Below are 20371 nucleotides of genomic sequence, written 5' to 3'. Positions count from 1 at the left end.
TTCTAAAACCCACTTTAAAAATAAAATGTTATTCATGCATCTACAAAATATTTGTTTGATCCGGCCCGTATTTATTTTTATCGATCAGCATCAAAACATATGTCGAGCCAGAGGCGTGCTAATACATTGCAGTCTAGCTATGCTAGGTTAAGTCTATTTTTGTTATATTCTAAAAAGTTACCTCTGCCAGTGAAAGTTTTTCCGTCTTTTGAAACTGAACAGGTGTATCTAGATCCCTCGATCGTATCGCTAGATCCAAAACTGAAGGTCAATGTGGAGTCAAACGTATAGAGACGACCAGCAGGGGATGAAGAGTCAGTTGGGAGTTCAGGTATTACTGGAACTACTTGTGCTTTTTCGGTTGCAGATTTGGACAGCAATAATTTCGATATCTCATCAAGCGTCACGTTCTGCACAAATAAAGAACATAAAATTAGACTAAGCAAGCAGTATACTCTGAATTCTGAAGGTGTCTGTTAATCCTCTCCATCAGGGGTATTATAGATCTTCCCATGGGCAATGAAGCATCTTTAAGGAGCATAATTGATCTCAAATGATATGGACGCGGAGTGAGGATGTGGAACGTGCAGTTTCTAGGATAGACAGAATTTAGGTTGGAATATTTACATTCCCTGAAAATAGGCTAAATATCAGAAGATATGCGTATTCTTCAGTTGGAAGAACACAGATGGAGGTAGACCTTCCATAGTGCCTATCAACTAATAGCCTATGAAGACTGTTGCCTATTTGTCACAAAAGTTGGGGGATAGGGAGTGGAGGAAGTGGGGGATAGGGAGTGGAGGAAAAGCAGGTTTGAGAAAGAAAGTGGGGACCCAGTTTAGAAAAGTAGCTTCTATGGTAGAGGCTTTAAAAATTAAATTACTAAAATTGAAGCTTTTCTTCAGTTTAAAAATCAGTAGCATCATACATAAAAACGCCAGATTAATAGACAACGAGAACATGAAAGGTTTTCACTGCATGGCACTTGTTCCAATTAGTTGGACTAGGCGGCAATAGCCTATAAAAATTACGCACCAATTGTCAAGGAGAACAAATTTTACACTAATTTCATAAAAATTTCAAAATTAAATTTTGGTTTAAAACTACAAGCTTGTAAACAGTTATACCAGAAACGTGAGCAGAGTTCAGGCTTACAAAAAAATTCAACATGACAAATTACTTATCTAAGCCAACACAGCAGCGTTGTCCATTCCCCTCTATTTTTTTTTTATTGTCCCTGTGTGATCAAAACCGACTTTATGAGTAGTCGTTTCCCTCAGAATATGATGATCAAAAGGTCCAAAAATGTATACGAGTGGGTCACAACCCACGCAACCTCATGAACGAGGACCCTAATACCGCGATGGTCTTGTCCTTTACAGGTACATTATATTTTAGTAGAAAAAGTTGTGAGGTTGTACCTTGTTAGAACTGGAATCACACAAAAAAATTCAACTAAACATGTATGAACTAAGGCATTAATTAGCCCATGATCCTTCTTGACCCCAAACTTTTTAGTAGAAAGGTAGGCATGCTGCACCCTGTTTCAACCAAAAAATGAAAAAATGACTGTTAATATTAATCATTGGAGAGCGAAAATGTAGCCATTTGTATCTCATTTACCTTTACGAGGTTTCAAGGACCTCTCAAAGAAGTTTAAACCGTTAATTGTGGCTATTAGGACTATAAGCTTGCTTTGACAAATATCAATCAAAAGAGCTCCAATAGAATTTTATATATGCTAAGTAAGTAAATGTAGCTGCTTTTACAGCTGCTCTGTTAAATAAATCATCTTCAAAAATTACTGGGATATAACCAGGATCAAACATGACATATTCACAAAACTTTAAAATCCCGAGTTGAAAAATCTCCTTAGAATATCCTAATTTCAACAGACATATTTCGATTGAAAAAAACAAACATTCTTTTGAGTTATTCTACGCAACTTATAAATTTTATTTCGACAGATAAAACCCTAATAGAAAGTGATTAATTTGTTGGCAATGATGCGGAAATAACCACTTGTGTGCCATTTCCAGGTGTGGTATATAAGTAAATTAGTTTTATTGCGCTTAAAGCGATAGGGCTATGGCTATACACAATAAAAAAAGAAAATTCACTTTTAAATAATTGACATTACATAAACTTAACATGAACAATACATAATATAAACAAAGAACACATGACAAAAATCTACTTCTGCACTCCATTGCCAACCCAAGAAATCATCCTAAATTTAACACTTGCAAAACATTCATCCCTCATTACATTCACCAGTCATCTCTCATCAAGCTCAAATTTTCCATACACTTCATCTCTCAACCCTCTCAATTCTACATACTCATACATCACACAACCCACACTCTCGTCCATACTTCCACACATCGGGCAAAAGTAAGGACTATCTTGCCCTCTCCTCCTTCCTAAATTTGCCCTTTTGTCTAATTCTATACACTCGTACATCACACAACCCACACTCTCGTCCATACTACCACACATCGGGCAAAAGTAAGGACCATCTTGCCCTCTCCTCCTTCCTAAATTTGTCCTTTTGTCGAGCATAGTCGAGTCTTCCAGTTTCTTTTGACAATTTCATGGCGTATCGATAAAGAAAACGCAACACCCAATAGATAGAAAAATTTTAAACACATGGAGGTAGTTATTTGTAACTTTTCAAACGCTCAATTCCCCTTAATGACCAGAAAAGACTTCCAAGCAGCCATATTTCACAAAAGCAATTCGGGAAAACCTACATTTCATACAGTTTCTAGAGAGCGTTCTGTTCTTCTGCGCATGTTTGATGAATCTTTTACTTTATGACATAGCTCCTGATCACCCCCCTCCTCAAATGGGATTCATTTGGACAATAATGGTTACCCTTCATAAGAAACAAGAGCACAAAAAGGCAAAAAGTTAAATTTATCTTAATGGGTAGAAAGGACTTTTCAAAAATTCATATTTGTTTATAGTTTCTGTCAAAAACTCTTATTTTACACCGTTCGAGGAAAACGTCCCACTGTTTGGCGCAAACTCAATGAATTATTTTACTTTGTGTCACAATCCCTTGTCCTCCTAACTATTGGCGTTCGCATGGGCAACAATGCTTAGCCTTTCATATCGAACTTGAGCACAAAAAACATTTTTACACCTAGTTTCATTGTAATATGTAATTTTTTTAACTGCTTGGGCTAGTATAAGCAGGGTTGTCACCACTGTCAGTTCCTAAAGTGCCACAATTGCCCATATTTGCGTTATACACAGCAATTTTTGGTGCTAAAGTCAAAAATTGACTACACGTGCTACAGTACCACACACAGTGAAAGTGCTAAAATAGCACTTTTGTGCTACAGATAGCAGCCCTGAGTATAAGCCCTTGAAAAAAATATTTTAAGACGCCCTTAGACAGGATGGTCTTTCTGAAGTTCGCAAGAAACTAGAAGTTACAAGCCAAAAAACGTCCAAACTTTAGAGTGGGAGCATTTTTCTGGGCGCCTAAGCCTGATACCGAACACATTCACTTTCAGGCCCAAATTTTCTGCAATTATCAAGACTTTAGGACTTCTTATGATCAAATCCTGGGATTAGGAAATACCCCCCCCCAGTATTTTTCCTTCTGCGAGTAGTTATGTTCTATTGGTCAAGGTTCTTTATATAGGCTACTAACAAGCAAAAATACCAGATTGTTCTGTTCTATGGTCAGAAGCAGGTTAGTATCTCGTACATTATTCAATATAGGGGAGGCGAAGGAGGATATAAAAAAAAACCTTGAAGTCCTTTACCTAACTTTCGAGTAAGATTAGTGCCTGAAATTCAAGCATGAAACCACTTTTCCATTCCAAGTATTGCTGAATCTTTTATCGGCAAACATCTCTTCTCTAATGAAGGGAGTGCGACAATGAGCATCAATACAGATCAATAATCAGAAATGCCAAACAGTCGGTTGTTCTCAATTATCAGGAGCAAGGCCAAATCCAGGATTCTATTCAGGGGTATGGGGGGATCGAAATAATATATTCCTATAGAATATGTCTAACTTTGCGGCAGCATTAGAGCCTGAAATACTAAATCCTATCTTTCTATAGATTCCGTCTACCTTTCAAGTAAGATCAGGACCGTTCTTCAGAATGTTAGACCAGGACCGTTCATCAGTAAGATCACGACGGGTCTTCAGAACATTATATCAGGACCGTTCCTCAGTATGATCAGGACTGTTCTTAACAATGTTAGATCAGGACCGTTCGTCAGTAAGATCAGGATCGTTCTTTATTCAGAACAATTCAAGCCTGAGATTAATAATATATTCCCTGTGAACAAGGTCATGTCCACAAAGACATACCGCTGCATCTTCTTGGACCTTTTTAAGGGGTTAATACCAAAAAAACGGTAAGGATAGAAACAATCTTAGAAGGTTCAACTGAATTTTACAGTATAGTTCAAGATACTCTTTTTTTTGCTTTGATATGAAGTGGTCTAGAAGAGAAATAAACAGGGGTTCTATGGAGATAAAGACGATCAGGGTCGTCCAGATGTAAACTCCTTCTATAATGTCATCTTGGACAGGTCATCTCGAGTCCAAAAGTGCTGGCAAAACGGTAAGCTGTATCGAAAATAGAAGTGAAAGTAGCAGCAATAAAATCAACAATTTCCATTTGTGAACATTTCACAAATTTATGATAACTGCAGCATAGCTCAAGATGTTTTTTAGCTCTGATATCAAGTAGTCTAGATGAGAAATAAACAGGGATACTATAGAGATAAAGCCGATCAGGGTCATCCAGATGCAAACTCCTCCCACATTGTCATCTTGAATAGGCCATCTCGAGTCCGAAAGTGCTGGCAAAACGGTAAGCTGTATCGAAAATAGAAGTGAAAGTAGCAGCAATATTTTCAACAATTTCTATTTGTGAACATTTCACAAATTAATGATAACTGCAGCATAGCTCAAGATGCTTTTTTTTTAGCTCTGATATCAAGCAGTCTAGAAGAGAAATAAACAGGGGTTCTATAGAGATTAAGCCGATCAGGGTCATCCAGATGAAAACTCCTCCCACATTGTCATCTTGAACAGGCCATCTCGAGTCCAAAAGTGATGGCAAAACGGTAAGCTGTATCGAAAATAGAAGTGAAAGTAGCAGCAATATTTTCAACAATTTCTATTTGTGAACATTTCACAAATTTATGATAACTGCAGCAAAGCTCAAGATGTTTTTTTTTAGCTCTGATATCAAGCACTCTAGAAGAGAAATAAACAGGGGTTCTATAAAGATAAAGCCGATCAGGGTCATCCAGATGCAAACTCCTCCCACATTGTCGTCTTGGACAGGTCATCTCGAACCCAAAAGTGCTGGCAAAACGGTACGCTATATCGAAAATAAAAGTGGAAGTAGCAGCAATGTTTTCAAAAACATCAATCTGTTTCGAAAGGACGATATTTGCAGGTTCGCTAGTGGTTGTCGATCGGCTGAAGAATCTTCTCCAAGGGAAGTGTTCAATAGAGAAGTTCTTTTACTACATGGAGACTTTTAACCAATTATGATTGGTTTATAGCGTCCAGCAATTGCAAGGCCTATGAATCCATTTTTGCATCATTGCTTCCCCGAAGAAGCTTCAAGGGAACATACAACATAGGGTTTTGATTAAATTTGACACTAATGGCGGAGTTGGGGAGAAGGAAATGGGAGCCTTAGACCCCACAGCATCCCCAAATTTCTAGATTTCCCCATGACATTTAATATTTTTCACTGATTTCCTTTTAGCTACATTTCTTTTCAAATTCTACCCCCCTCCCCCGAAACAATTTCGTAAATAAGTATGACAGTTTTTATAATTTATCAACTTATTTTTAAGATTATTGGAAAACCCGAGTAGGTACCGGTTTTTTATTCTGAAATTTTTCTTTTTCTTCTTCTGTTTCTTTATCATCAGCGGCTAAAAACAGTTTCATGTGTTTCTTGTTAAGAGAGATTTTGGCGTTCCCAAACGAGTAGAAACTTCCAGAGACGGCCTTGATTATTGCTGTTCAATATCTAAAATCTAATTCATTGTACTCAGAGACAGTTCTTACAGTAGAAATTCCACTTTCAACATGTTGAATCTGAGAAACCTTACAGAAAAGCATTCCTTGATATTGTGCACCTGTGGCGCAGGTCATAATTTTCATGCAATAATGCTTCAAAATAAATTGATAGATTAAAATAAGTTACTTTCTCAAAGCTTATTTAATTTTCAATCAAACCAATGCTTTAGTTAAGGGATATAATTTTCCATTGTGTTTATACGATTTTTAATTTTACAATACATATATAACTAAATTGTAGGCTACATCACAGAACATACACTAAAAAAAATTAGAAGACATCACAGTCCTAGCATAGACACATTACATGTGACATTTGGGCGAAATTTAGTGAAGATTCCTTCTTCACTCCATTTTCCAGGTTGCTTCAAATCATGCAAGCCAAAAAAATTCTTGAAATTAAGCTCATAAGATATTAGAAAAAAATAAGGGTTACAAGCATATATATATATATATATATATATATATATATATTATTTTATATATATATATATATATATATATATATATATATATATATATATATATATATATATATATATATATATATATATATATATATATATATATATATATATATATATATATATATATATATATATATATATATATATATATATATATATATATATATATATATATATATATATATATATATATATATATATATATATATATATCTGTGAGTAACAAGTAATTGTTTCCCCGTTCCTAACAAGTTGATGTTTATCTACATACAAGAGGTGGATGAGAGAACTATGATATAAGCCATATGAATACTTAATATCTCTTAGAAATACTTACTTCAGTTTCAGCACCCTCAACATCTTTACTAGCGATATATTTCAGGGCCTGAAATGCCACATCTTGAGAAGCCTTTTTCTTGGTAGGTGCAGTCGAACTAAACTCCTTTCCCCAAAACTGCAACGAAAAATTATTTATCAATAAGGAGGTTTCGAAATCGCCGTAGCTTGCACATAAATATTATCAAAGTGGCATTAAAATGGTCCGGCAATACTGACACTTCTGAAAGAGCACAAAATAATAGACTCTGGAAGAGCCCAACTTAATTGTCGAGCTGCTCTCAACTCCCCACAGCCTGAGTCTCAAAGAGATTCAACGTAGCATTTTTATTTGTTTTTAGTAGCGATTTAATTGTTTTTGATTGATTTATAATCCCATCATTTTATATCATATATAAAGAACTGAGGGAGAAGAACTGAGATTACAGTCCTATATAACATCAACTAATTTTTTGGGCTAATACAGAGCAAGGAATCTAGAAAAATTCTGGAGAGACAAATAACCATCGCGTTTAAAAACTGATTTTTTTTTTAGGAAATATTAAGCATACCTGTTTTGATTGTGCCATTAAATCACTTTTAACAAGGAAAGAATAATTCGGGTAAATTTCAGTGCTACTTTTGATTTTCGTTCATGTCCAAATCTCAATACTTCTATGAAGGACTACTTACCAACAACTGTTTTTGCGAGAACTAAATGAAAAATATCATACTAAAGAGATTTTGGAGTATACAAGATACTGTGGTATATAGGGGTGCCATTGTTGATGTTAAAAGTAAAGATCATCATCTATGAGTGACAAGGGCTAACCTAAAGCTAAAATTCAGGAAAATTAACTACCTTCTGGGAAGTTAAAAAGTTGATCAAGTACAGGATTGGAATGTGAGAGAAACTTTCAGGAAGAGTTGAATATTAAAGAGGAGAGTAAAATTCAACAATAAAGAAGATGGATGGAAAAATTTACGAAAATAGTTTGCGAAGAAGCAGATGGTGTCTTAGGGAGGAAAGTTAGAAGCACAGCTAGGATTATTAGCAAAAACGCTTTAAGCAGAAAAGAGGAGGCGTTTGCACAAAAAAGAATTTGAGAATTGCACAAAGATCATACACTAATAAAGTAGAGAACACATTGAAACAAGAATTAATGAGGTGTGAAGTGGAGAACATGGACAAAATTACTCAAGATTTGGAAGATATAGCCAGATAATGTAATAGTAAACATTATACTTGCATGTTAAAAAATTGGGAGGGAATAGTCAATCTGGACCTGTCTCAATTGGGTAGGAACAAGTACTCAAACAGTGATAAGGAAAGAGATAAATAGAAATGGGCAGAACATTTTGAGAATGTGGTAAACTGTGGTAAATTTGCAGGAAACAATACAGGGAAGAATGATAAGTTTATAACACTTTGGAAGTGAAGGAAGATTTATTTTGGAAGAATTAGAGACAGCATTAAAAAGATTATCTATAAGAACCGACTTAGTATATATCTCCATTTATATAATCATTTTGATGGACTGGGTCCAAAAGAATACGGGGAAGGCTATGAGAGAGCATGGTATCAAATGGGAAAGTAAAACTTATATAGACTTAGATTATGCTGATGATTTGAGTGTCCTAGTTGAAAATGTATGCAAACTGAATGTTTTTTTTATTTTTTTTTGAGAATTTAGGGGGCAAAAATAAGTTTGAAAATGAATGTTAAGAAGATTGAGCTGCTTAGACTGAAAACAAACGAAGGTGAAGAGGTGATATGGAATTACGAGAAGATCAATCAAGTGGGCAGCTTCATTTACCAGGGTGGTATTATTAGCCTAGCAATGATGGTGAATGCATTGAAAATGTTAAAATTAGAATAACCGGCCCAGGGTCTATTTTTTCATAATTAAAGAAGTTTGAAATAATAGGAATATAAATCTGCAAGCCAAGATAAGAATATTGGAAGCTACCGTGAGGACAGTGGTCAAGCATGGTTTTAAACTTGTTCACTTCCAAAGACGGAGGAGAATTTGCTAGATGTTTTCCAGAGGAATTGTCTACAAATTATTTTGGGTACCCATTCGGATAGCAATTGACCATATTTCAAACAGTAAACTGTATAAGAATGTGGTTATATCCCACTTTTTAGAGCTAGAATGAAAGAAAGGTTGTGATGGATAAGACACGTTGTGCAGATGAAGGATGACAGATTGCCAAGGATCATCCTTTTCAACCAACCATCTAGGACCAAACAAAAAGGAAGTCGTTCCCTAATGGGGTGAGAAGAGGTCCTAAGAAAAGATTTAAAGGAAATTGAAAGTTCTTGGGAGGGTGTAAAAAGGAAATGTGTTGGCCCCAGGCGGCATGGTGTTGCAGTGAGTTGTTAGTAGTAGTAATATAAAACATAAAATCACGAAGAAAGGAAGAAAACGAGGACAATTAACAGCCAGTGAAAAAATTGACAAAATTACGCAAATATTTCGGTCAAGACCTCCGCTTGACCGTCCTCAGTGCAGAATAAAACTGATAAAAATATAAAAAACCAAAGATTTGTGTTTAGTTTTGTGTTTTGATTTTTTATATTTTTATCAGTTTTATTCTGCACTGAGGACGGTCAAGCGGAGGACTTGACCGAAATATTTGCATAATTTTTCAATTTTTTCAGTTGGCTGTTAATTGTCCTAGTTTTCTTCCTTTCTTTGCCATTTTATATTTTATCACGATTAGCCAGTGTGGTCTCAGAAATTATTTAAGTAGTAGTAGTGTTAGTATCACTTACTTACGTGTTGAAGCAAAAGAGAAAAACAGCATCAAAACATTTCTTAGCTCTATGCAATAAGTACAATAATACAACCTTGACATAGGAGTCCAGCGGGACCTTCTTGCCTAAGGTAAGATGCAAACAAGTCCATACACTTTCTTATGCATTTAAATACAGCCTTTAAAGCCGCTCAAAAGCGCAAATAAAAAAAGGGCAGAAAAAGCTGATCGACTACGTAAAAAGAAAAAAAAATGCACCGCTGTACATGTAAAGACTTCCCCAACAGGCCTTACAACTGTGGGTCATTAATCAGATAACGCGTCTATATGCATTGATGTATGTTTTTATTGAAATAAATAAAATAAACAAGTTTTTTCAACTGAAAGTAAGAAGCAATATTAAAACTTAAAACGAACAGAAATTATTACGTATAAGAGGGGGATTGCCCCCTCCTCAACACCTCGCTGTTTATGCTGAAGTTTTTCGACATTTTAAAAAAAAGTTACTTATTGTCCTAATTAAATGACCCTTGTGTTTCAGGCGTCATTTTTATAGAATTGGAAAAAAAAACTTTAGTGTAAAGAGCGAGGTGTTAAGAAGGGGGAAATCCCGCTTGTATACCTAATCGTTTCTATTCGGTTTTAATTTTAATATTGCTCCTTACTTTCAGTTGAAAAAACTTGTTTTTTTTTATTTAATTTCTGGCCGTTTTTTAAATAACGTCAGGAAATCTGGCTCGACCTTAAGAGAAAAATCCCCTTCCCACGGAAATATCGTCTGGACAATTCAATCCTGGTGAATATTTACCACATAAAATTACCCTTAACAGCTCCACGCGTAAAATTGATTCACTAAAAAGAAAGCAAGACATGTAAAGAAATTTCACATAGGAATTCTGGCAAATTCCCCCAGTATACAATTTCCCCTGAAAAGCTCACCCCCTAGAAAATTCCCTCCCCATGCAAACTACTCCCGGCAAAAAAATTGTCCTCCCCTCCTCACCCGATAAATGTATGTGTACTTTTCAAAATACTAATGCTATACAAATACTATATGTAGACAATGGACAAATTTTGGCAATCTCAGAAATTTGATAAGACGATTTTGGGAAAAATGACATGGAAGTTGCTCTCCAATTTTTGTGGTCACTTAAAAAGGGCATTAGACCTTTTGACTTATGTTAGAATGAGCCCTCTCTCGATTTTCTAGGCCCATGGGTCAATATAATCACCAAAAAAAAGAAAAAAAAGAAAAAAACGCATCCATTATCTTGCTTCAGGCAAAAAGTATAAAATTCTACATTTTTGCAGATAGGAGCTTGAAATTTCTACAATACGGTTCTCTGATACGCTAAATCTGATGGTGTATTTTTCATTAAGATTTTATGAATTTTAGGGCTCTTTCCCCTTTTTTCGAAAATCAGGCAAATTTTCTAAGGCTTGTAACCTTTTATGGGTATAAATAAACATAACAAAACTTATATAAATAAAATTAGCATAAAAATAAATACAAATTTTGATCAAGTGAAGCACACTGTCCTTGATTGAAAATACTGCAAAAAAAATGTGCCATCACAGGTTCTGCTAGAAACTTTTACCACATGTATTTTAACTATGCATCATTAACCCAACAAGATTTCAGATTTTTTTTGTTGGGAAACAAATTGTGTGTGAAGGGTTTAATAACAGTTTAAATTGTTTATTTCATGTTTTTCATTTAAGATTATTTATGTGTCTTTGGTTTAATTTTACATTCTGCATTCTTTTAACTTTTAGCAGTTAATTTTTTTTATGTTTAATTTTCTTTTGTTTTTTATTTCACTCCTTGTAGAATCCATTTCTGAAGTTCTTTTCTGTCCATATGCTAGTCACTCTATCAAGGATTTTAATTACCATTATTTTTAAGATGTTCGTTTATTTATTATTTGTTACTGTTTTGTTTATTGCCATGGCCTAGTATATTTTTTTTTAATTATAAACACCATTTTTATATATAATAACCATCTAAAGACTGTATACTAAAATTCCATTGTACAACCTTAGTTTCCCTTGTTCATTTTCAAGTAAAACAAACAACAGCAAGATGTTACAAACTTTTACAGGCCAATGCAGGAAATTTATTTTAATAAATAAATATATCTTATTTGAATACCAAGGACAATTAATTTACCCATTTATACTAAAATCTTTGTAACAGTTAAACAAGTGGCAGGAGTTTTTAAGGAAACAATTTAGATTAAACTCCCCTAAACAATACTAAAAAATATGTCAACTTCATACCTGGAATGAAACTGTATGTTCCAGCATGTGTGGTGGCCCCTCAGCAGTTGCATTAAATTTTGGATTACCATACAACTGATTAAATAAGCTCAAAGGTGTAATAGGAGGACTTGGTCGTTTCTTAGCAGAAATATCGGATTCATCTGAACTTCGAAGCTTATCTACAAGAAAAGATACCTTAAAAACAAGGAATCCTCAAATGCTATATCCAGTTCCTTTAGTGCTGCTTTTATGGGAAGTGGCTGGAAAACTCATCCTGTTAACAAAATAGAGTCTTGGTAAATTAATATTGGTAATCAAAAGATTCAAAGAACTACCTCACAATGTTATCTATCAAATATTATTCATAAAAACATATGTATTCTTTTATTGAAAATACAAATACACTTCTCCAGAGCAACTTATAAAATCAATAACAAAACCATCACCAGGACGCACTGTAAACAAAACAGGCCAGAACAGAAACAAGAAGACAGTCAAAAATACAACTGAATGATCACAATTACAGGTCTTACTGTTAAATAAGACATGAGTTATGCCATAAGGCTGTCTTATCAACAGATCTAGCCCTTAAAACAAAGTCTCCAATTTATCTCTTGAACCCATAGCTACTTTCCAGAGTCTTTAAGCCATAACAGAAAAATTATCAGCTGACTGAAATGATGCTAGTAGCTCCCAAATTATAGAAGAGCAGACTACCAGGAAGTGATAAAAGTCAGCAGAAATTGGGTGCCAAGTCCCCATAAAATGCTGAAGCTACTGTGACCCATGGGCCATAGTAGCAGAGCAAAAATGCAACTATATCTCACAGTCAATAACAAAAAATCAGTGCTATCCATATATATGAAAAAATCTAAACAAAAAATCACAAATATATAAAAAATCAACAACTACGTTCCAGAGCCTTTAAACCATAACAGAAAAATTATCAGCCAACTGGAATGATGCTAGCAGCTCCCAAATTATAGAAGATCAGACTGCCAAGAAGTGATAAAAAGTCAGCAGAAATTAGGTGCCAAGTCCCCATAAAATGCTGAAGCAAATGTGACCCATGGGTAACAGTAGCAGAGCAAAAAAAATGCAACTGTACCTCAAAGTCAATAACAAAAAATTAATGCTATCCACAACTATGAAAAAATCTATATAAAAATCACAACTATATAAAAAATCCACAACTATGTTCCAAAGCCTTTAAATCATGAACAGAAAAATTATCAGCTGACTAAAATGATGCTAGCAGCTCCCAAATTATAGAAGAGCAGACTGCCAGGAAGTGATAAAACATCAGTAGAAATTAGGTGCTAAGTCCCCATAAAATGCTGAAGCAACTGTGATGCATGGGCCATGGTAGCAGAGCAAAAACTGCAACTATACCTCACAGTCAATAACAAAAATCAGTGCTTTTGTTTTGAAAATAAAATTATACCTAAAAATTTATGAGATACATATATTTTACTTAGGTTGTTGAATACATAATTTAAAGTTGTATCAGTATTCAAAGATATTTTATTTCTAAAAAGTTCATTTTCGAAGCTAGCGTGTTCTACCAAGACAAAATGTTGGAGCATTCAGATAAATGTTTGTTTCAAAGGAAGCTGAAAAAATACTTAAAATTTAAACCTGCAGGGCAATAGTTCTATTTTTTGATAAGCTAGCTTGAGGCAGCTTTAGTTTTAGTATTGTTTAAGTGGAGGGATTGAAGTATGCTATAAGCCAAACTGTTATTAAAATTGTATATATATTTTTGTCTAAATAAAAATGTTCTAATCAACTCACTGAAATTTTTCATTATGCACTTATAACTTAGATCAATCTAATATATATGTTATACAAAGCCCAATTGGTTTTGCACCCCTTGTTTTTACTTATATTCTATATATATATATATATATATATATATATATATATATATATATATATATATATATATATATATATATATATATATATATATATATATATATATATATATATATATATATATATATATATATATATATATATATATATATATATATATATATAGTTTTGATGAAGTGAATTCCCTATTAAGACTTACCTACACTTTCATACCTCCTAAATTCCTCATTTATTATCCAATTTTGTAAAAAAAAAAAGTTTTCCTGAAAACACCAGCTATCATACTTTGAAACAACATGCCAGTTTCATTTTCATCAAGTGTCATAAATTCATTAAAATCATGAGACAATATTTCTGACGATTTTTTTAGGAGGCCAAATCTATTCACAGATAGAATGTTTCTATCCAGAAAAAAATTTGCTCAGGCAAGTGGTTGCAGAATGCTGCTAAGATGGTTACAATTCATGGTGTTATCCTCTGGGTCTAACTGAATAATTTACAGATTAAAAGTTTAGTCATTTTCCATGAACATATATTCATTTCAATACCATGTAGGCTGTTAATTGCAATTTTTTTAGCAAAATCTTTAGAAGTGTGTTTTCTCCCAAAAATCTTATTTTTAAGACTTGCAGTTTGAATTTAACTAATAAATTTGAACTGTGCATTCATTATTTCTTTTGGCTTGTGATTTATTACCCCCCCCCTAAAAAATCTAACTTTATAAGACTTACAAATCAAATTCAAGACTGGTGGACCAGTTTCTGAAACTGGGAACAAGATCACAGTTCTCAAATTCAAACCATGAGTTTCCTGAAATTACAATCTTTTTTAGGGTTAAACATGCTACTGTAGCCCATGTTTCAGTTATTATGTTTTCAGAGTGTGTTACTTTTCATAGAATTGTATGCCTGTATTATATTGTCAACATTGTCATAGACTTTTTTATAATTGTTTAGTGCAACAAGCTTGATAAAGCTTACCATATTTTGGTACTAATAAATAAATAAATAAACCCATGCCCAATTTCCCTTGCTTTCCTCTGCCAGTTCTGTACATGTTATATCTTTTTATTTCTGATGTATAAAATATAAATATATAAAATATAAATATAGATGTATAAATATAGATGTATAAAATATAGATGTATAAAATATAAATATATAAAATATAAATGCATAAATATAGATGTATATATATAAATATAGATATAGATGTATAAATATAGATGTATAAAATATAAATATATAAAATATAAATATAGATGCATAAATATAGATGTATATATATAAATATAGATGTATAAATATAGATGTATAAAATATAGATGTATAAAATATAAATATATACGTTTCATTTTATACTAAATGATGTATGTTGACCAATATAAGCCTCAACACTATTCACAACAGGCTGATTCAGAGAGAAAGAAGTTCTTTCTAGAAAAAGAGGCAAATGACAGGAGGATTTTACAGGGGATAAAGCTTCTTTGATTGGATCAGTTGTGTATGTAGATGGGCCCCCAACAAATGAAAGTAAAACTCCCTTCATGCTAGCAGAAATCCAATCAGCAACAAAGTGTTTTAAGGACAATAGAGCTGCAGGAATATTTAGAATGTCAGCTAAGATCATGAGTAATGCAAGACCAGTGATGTTGCTTTGGTTTCAGAAGCTTTTCTCTACAGTGTGACACACAGAATGGGCCCCAAAGGACTGGCGTTCAGGCATAATCTCACCTCTACAGAAAATGAATAGATGCAAGAGCATATACTTCACCTACAGAGGGATTACTTTTCTCTCAGTACCCAGGAAGCTCTTTGTAATGACTATACTGGACTGCTGCAGGTGTACCCTGCACAGAAAGAGGCAAATCCAACAAGCCAGGTTTATGCCCGAGAGATCCACTGTTGAACATATCTTTACAGTGCAGTAGTTGACAGAAAAGACAAGAGAAGCCAGAAGGGAAGCTTGTATAGCCTTTGCGTATTTCAAAAAGCATTTGACTCTATTGAACAGAAATCCTTATGGCTAATACTCAACTTTGCCAGATTCCAGGCCAAATGTTGTTTATTGTTTGAAAAGCTATACAAGGAGACCAAGAGCTCATTATTTACTACTAAAACTGGCATACAACAAAGATGTAATGCAACACTGGAACTATTTATTTCATAGCTCAAGTGACCAATTGCTTGCCTTTTGGCCACCAATTTGGAGATTGTACTGACTAATACTAACTTTGCAGAAGACATTAAACTTGTTGCCAGTTCTACAAAAGAGCTAAAAGATGTTTTCAACATCCTGCATGAATGAGTTACAAAGTTGGTCTTAAGTAATTAGGTAGTGGAACAACCAGGTCCAGTTATGCCTCCAGACTCCATTTCAGTTTCTGGAGCTCATGTTGAAGTTGTCACTAATCTTGACTCTGTGATTTTGAATGATGACTCTATGGATGCTGAACTCAGTAGCCAAATTGCAAAAGCTTCTTCTGTTGTCAGAGGGCTCAATGTTGTTTGAAGAAGTCCAACATTTCTAGGTGCACAAATACGCTGGTAAATAAGTCATCTGTGAGCTGATTATGCTCTAAGCAGTTGAGACAAGACCCCCAATCCTCCATCCTGAGCATAATAGATGCCTGTCAGACAAAACAACTCAATCCAATTGAGGGGATTCTATTGGATGATTTTGTGAGTAACAAAAGGCTCCTTGTCCTCACTCACCAAGCACCATTCTCAACTCAGACTGTCAAGCAAACCCTCTGATAGTCTTGGTACCTCAAGCTCAAATTAGATAAAACTTCATTTGTGCATATCATGGTTGGTTGCACCTTAGAGACAAGAACCAATGTGGAAGAACAGCCAAAGTAAATTCCTAAATATGTTCAACATAGCTGTCATCAAGACCCCCTGATAGCAGCAGATTGGTCTGCCTAGAGGAGTAAAATTGCAATGCTCTCCACACATCCCACCATGTAGCAGGAGTCTTAAATCATGTATATTGTACATATTTTGTACAATATACTGTAGCTATTTTGTACATATTTTTCTTACTATTTCTTAGGCTAGAATGGCTTAGCTAGAAGTTCAGCACCAACAAGCTAATTGAAACCTATCTTCTTTAAGATATGCCAAGGGTACATCTGGCTCAGTGGTGGTTCTGGCCTCTAATAGCAAGGAAAAAATCTAGACTAGCCCCTCCCCCTTCTCTTCCAAAAGTTTTCAGGACAATATTTAACAAAATTATCATTTGTGAAAAAAAATTTCTATTTCACTGACTTTGGCTACTTTATTTTGGAAAAATAGACATTTTGGATTCAAATTACTTATACCTACTCTACTGTCAACTGCATCCTCTACATTACTTTTGAGAACATTGGCTACCAATGTTCTCAGCTTCAGCCACACAAACCTTTGTGGTCACAACCTCAAGCTTCAAGAGGAGAGGTTGTAAAAGGACATTGGGCATTCAAGAACCAAGTAACACAACACTAGAACAAGCTCCCCTTTGAAGTCATCAATGCCAACTCATTAAACTCATTCAAGTAGGAACTGGACAAACACTACTGTGAAAGTGCCTATAATTTTTGTCAATTTAAAAGATTTTTTTAGAGGCCCTGTGGCCTATTTGTTTTGCATTATCTTATTATTATTACTTTAATGGATATAAAATTTCAGATCTTATAAAATGATTATAACTGTTAAATTATTTATTTGAAATTTTGGGCCCCTAAAATTTGTGTGCCCAGGGCAAGAGCCACCCCCTCTAAAACTGCTAATGTTTCCAAACTTTTTTTCACAGTGAAAAAAATCACAAGGTGAAAAAATGTTAAAAAAAACCTGTCTAGTGAGGAAAATTTGCCATTTGGAGCTGATTCAGGAATAGTAATTATTATTTTAATTGGTCTCGACAGTCAATCTTATTTTGAAAACAAATTTGAAGGAATTATGAAAAAGAGCCTGAAACCCATTGAATGAAAGTAACATTACAGCAAAGGGAGAATTCTAGACCAGCTTCTTTTAGCTATCTTGGAAAGGGTTTAAATTAAAAAAATAAACTTTCAGTGATAGACTTACAGACTAAAGTAGCCCATGTTCTTAGAACATATTTTGAAGTACCTACCACTGCTCCTCTATCTGGAGGGCATTGCCCTTTAAAAATCTCTGTAGGCCTATTATAAAAGTGAAACCTTGCTATATAAATTTTCTTCTTAAATGAAGTACAAGAAGAGTATTTTTAGCATTAGAACTTTGCTCAATCCCAATTTATGAGGTTTCCAAAATTTTTTAATTTGATTCTTAAACTTAGAAAAAAAAAACACTGATGACTTGAAATTGTATTCAAATAACAGGAATTACATTTTCACAACTAAAACCAGAAAGAAACTGAAGAATAAGGTATAGGCTAATGTTGTTGTCAAAACTCTAATAGGTGGCTTGGTAGTAATTTGGCAATAGCCTACCTTCCCAGGGTGTGCTTTTTGCCCTGGAGTCATTACTAGAAGTTTTATTTTCTTAACCTAACCCCTTTACAAGATAGCAAATAAAAGCTTGTCTAGAATTTTGTGGGACTCCACCCTTTGACTATTGGAAAAAATTAGTTTATAAGCTTATATAGAATGGTACTATCCAATCTCCTTATAATTAAAAACATTTTAGTCATCTATTTTGAAAATTTGGCATATCTGTATAGGTAAAATCTAAATTTGCCAACTAGTTGACTAATAACTTCTCTGCAGAAAAAATTAATTTTTCCAACTAGTTGACTAATGACATCTCCCCAGCAATACAAATTTACCAACCAGTTGACAATAAATGTTGCCCCAGTAAAACTTTCCTTTTCCAACTAGTTGACTAATAACTTCTCCCCAGCAAAACTTAATTTTTCCAACTAGTTGACTATTAACTTCTCCCCAGCCAAACTTAATTTTGCCAACTAGCTGGAAAGAAACATTGCCCCAAAAAAAATCCATTTTCCAACTAGTTGACTAATAATAGTTATAATTTATTCTGAATTGCATAAAATATGTTAATAATATAGGGTTTTTTAAATTTAATTATCACTATTGTTACAGGATAGCACCAGATGGCTAATTTGACAGTGTATATATATATACAAATCTTTGAATTAGCTAACCGACCAATCAGTATATTAAGCCTAGGAGTCTAGCTGGACATAGGGAAACATATTAAGAAAACAATTCCTACTCCATAATATGCAGAATAATCCTAGTTGACACACTATTTGCACCACAAATGACATTTACTCCTATATTAGCCATGTGGTGGATGTCCCTAAACGCCTAGAACCAGAACTACCAACATAAAATAAATGAATTCCAAAAAGAACTGAAATTACAAGGGATAACCAAGTCAAACTCAAAACGAGGAAAAACTACCACAAAGAGGAGTAGGGCTAAGGACATATGGGTCTACTAGAGAAAAAATACATGATTTTTTCAAATATACAATATTTTGAAACAAATGAGATACTTTCAATCTGAAATGTAGTGATTAAAAGGGTAACTGATTTGAAGTATTGGGGAATAATTGTTGATGAAATGATTACACGGAAAGATCATGTGAGGGCACTTAACATTAAAGTTTCCCCAGGGACTGGTATTCTAAATAGACTAAAGCAATTTATTCCTCATAAAGCACTTAAAACTTTATGTTATGTTAGCACTTAAAACTTTAAACAGAAGTGTTACAACTTCTGTCTCTCTCCCTGTCTTCCTCTTAATGGGAGATATATTTTGAGTTATATATTGGGCTTTGAAGCCAGGGATTATTTGTTTTAATTCATAGGATAATTAGTCTTATACCTGGTCCCAAAAGTGAGATTGAATTTGTCAAAGCTTGGAGGGTTATTCCTCCTGTCTGTTTAAAGAAAATGGAAATGAATTTCAGCCTTCCCCTCCCTATATATGCCAATTCAAGGTATATATTTCTAAAACCTAACCTAACCCTGATTTGGCATCTATAAGGGGGAGGCTAAAATTCATTTCCGATAGAAATGATTATTATATTTGTAATCAGCATAAAAAAAGGCATTGAGTGGTGTATTCAATTTATTCCTAACTCAATAATATGATTTTGTAAAATTTTACCAAAGTTATTAGGTAGTCAACTAGTAGGAAAATGAAAGTTTTGCTGGGGCAACATTTATTGTCAACTAGTTGGCAAATTTAGATTTTTCCTAGGTATACAGATGGACCAAATTTTCTAAGTAGATGACTAAAATGTTTTTAATTATAAGGAGATTGGATAGTATCATTCTATATAAGCTTATAAACTAATTTTTTCTAACAGTCAAACAGTGGATATCCAAATTTTGCCAAGTTAGGTTAAAATTGAATTTGTTCCAAAAGCAATTAGGCTATTATAGTTAGAAAGAACATGTAAAAGGAATATGTTCACTTTATTAATAGTTCAAAATGTGGACTAATCACAATACCTACCTTATGTTCTAGACTGCTAATTTAAATAACAATGGAAAAAAATGAGACCTAATACAATTAACAGAAATATGTTACTCATTTAAAGGCAGTACTTTTTTTTAATGCACCCTATAGCTATGCTTGGGTAACCATGGTGACTGGGGTGCACAGTCAGGCTAAAGA

General features: G+C 33.8%; 1 protein-coding gene across 1 annotated transcript in view; it reads right to left on the bottom strand.

Moving 5' to 3' along the window:
• The window catches only part of LOC148942569 (double-stranded RNA-specific editase Adar-like), an 85463-nt gene that overhangs the window by 33757 nt on the left and 31335 nt on the right, over positions 1–20371 (bottom strand). Inside the window, exons 3-5 of the mRNA XM_089102306.1 lie at positions 11899–12059; positions 6881–6997; positions 182–410 (exon numbers count right to left, since the gene is read on the bottom strand). Coding sequence (XP_088958432.1) covers positions 182–410; positions 6881–6997; positions 11899–12059 — 507 coding nt within the window. The remainder of the gene's footprint in view (positions 1–181; positions 411–6880; positions 6998–11898; positions 12060–20371) is intronic.

The sequence above is a fragment of the Artemia sp. Qi Xiang Cuo genome, chromosome 16 (genome assembly GCF_049724085.1).
Source record: "Artemia sp. Qi Xiang Cuo chromosome 16, ASM4972408v1, whole genome shotgun sequence".
Classification (NCBI taxonomy): Eukaryota; Metazoa; Arthropoda; class Branchiopoda; order Anostraca; family Artemiidae; genus Artemia; species Artemia sp. Qi Xiang Cuo.
This window is presented reverse-complemented; position numbering and strand designations above follow the sequence as displayed.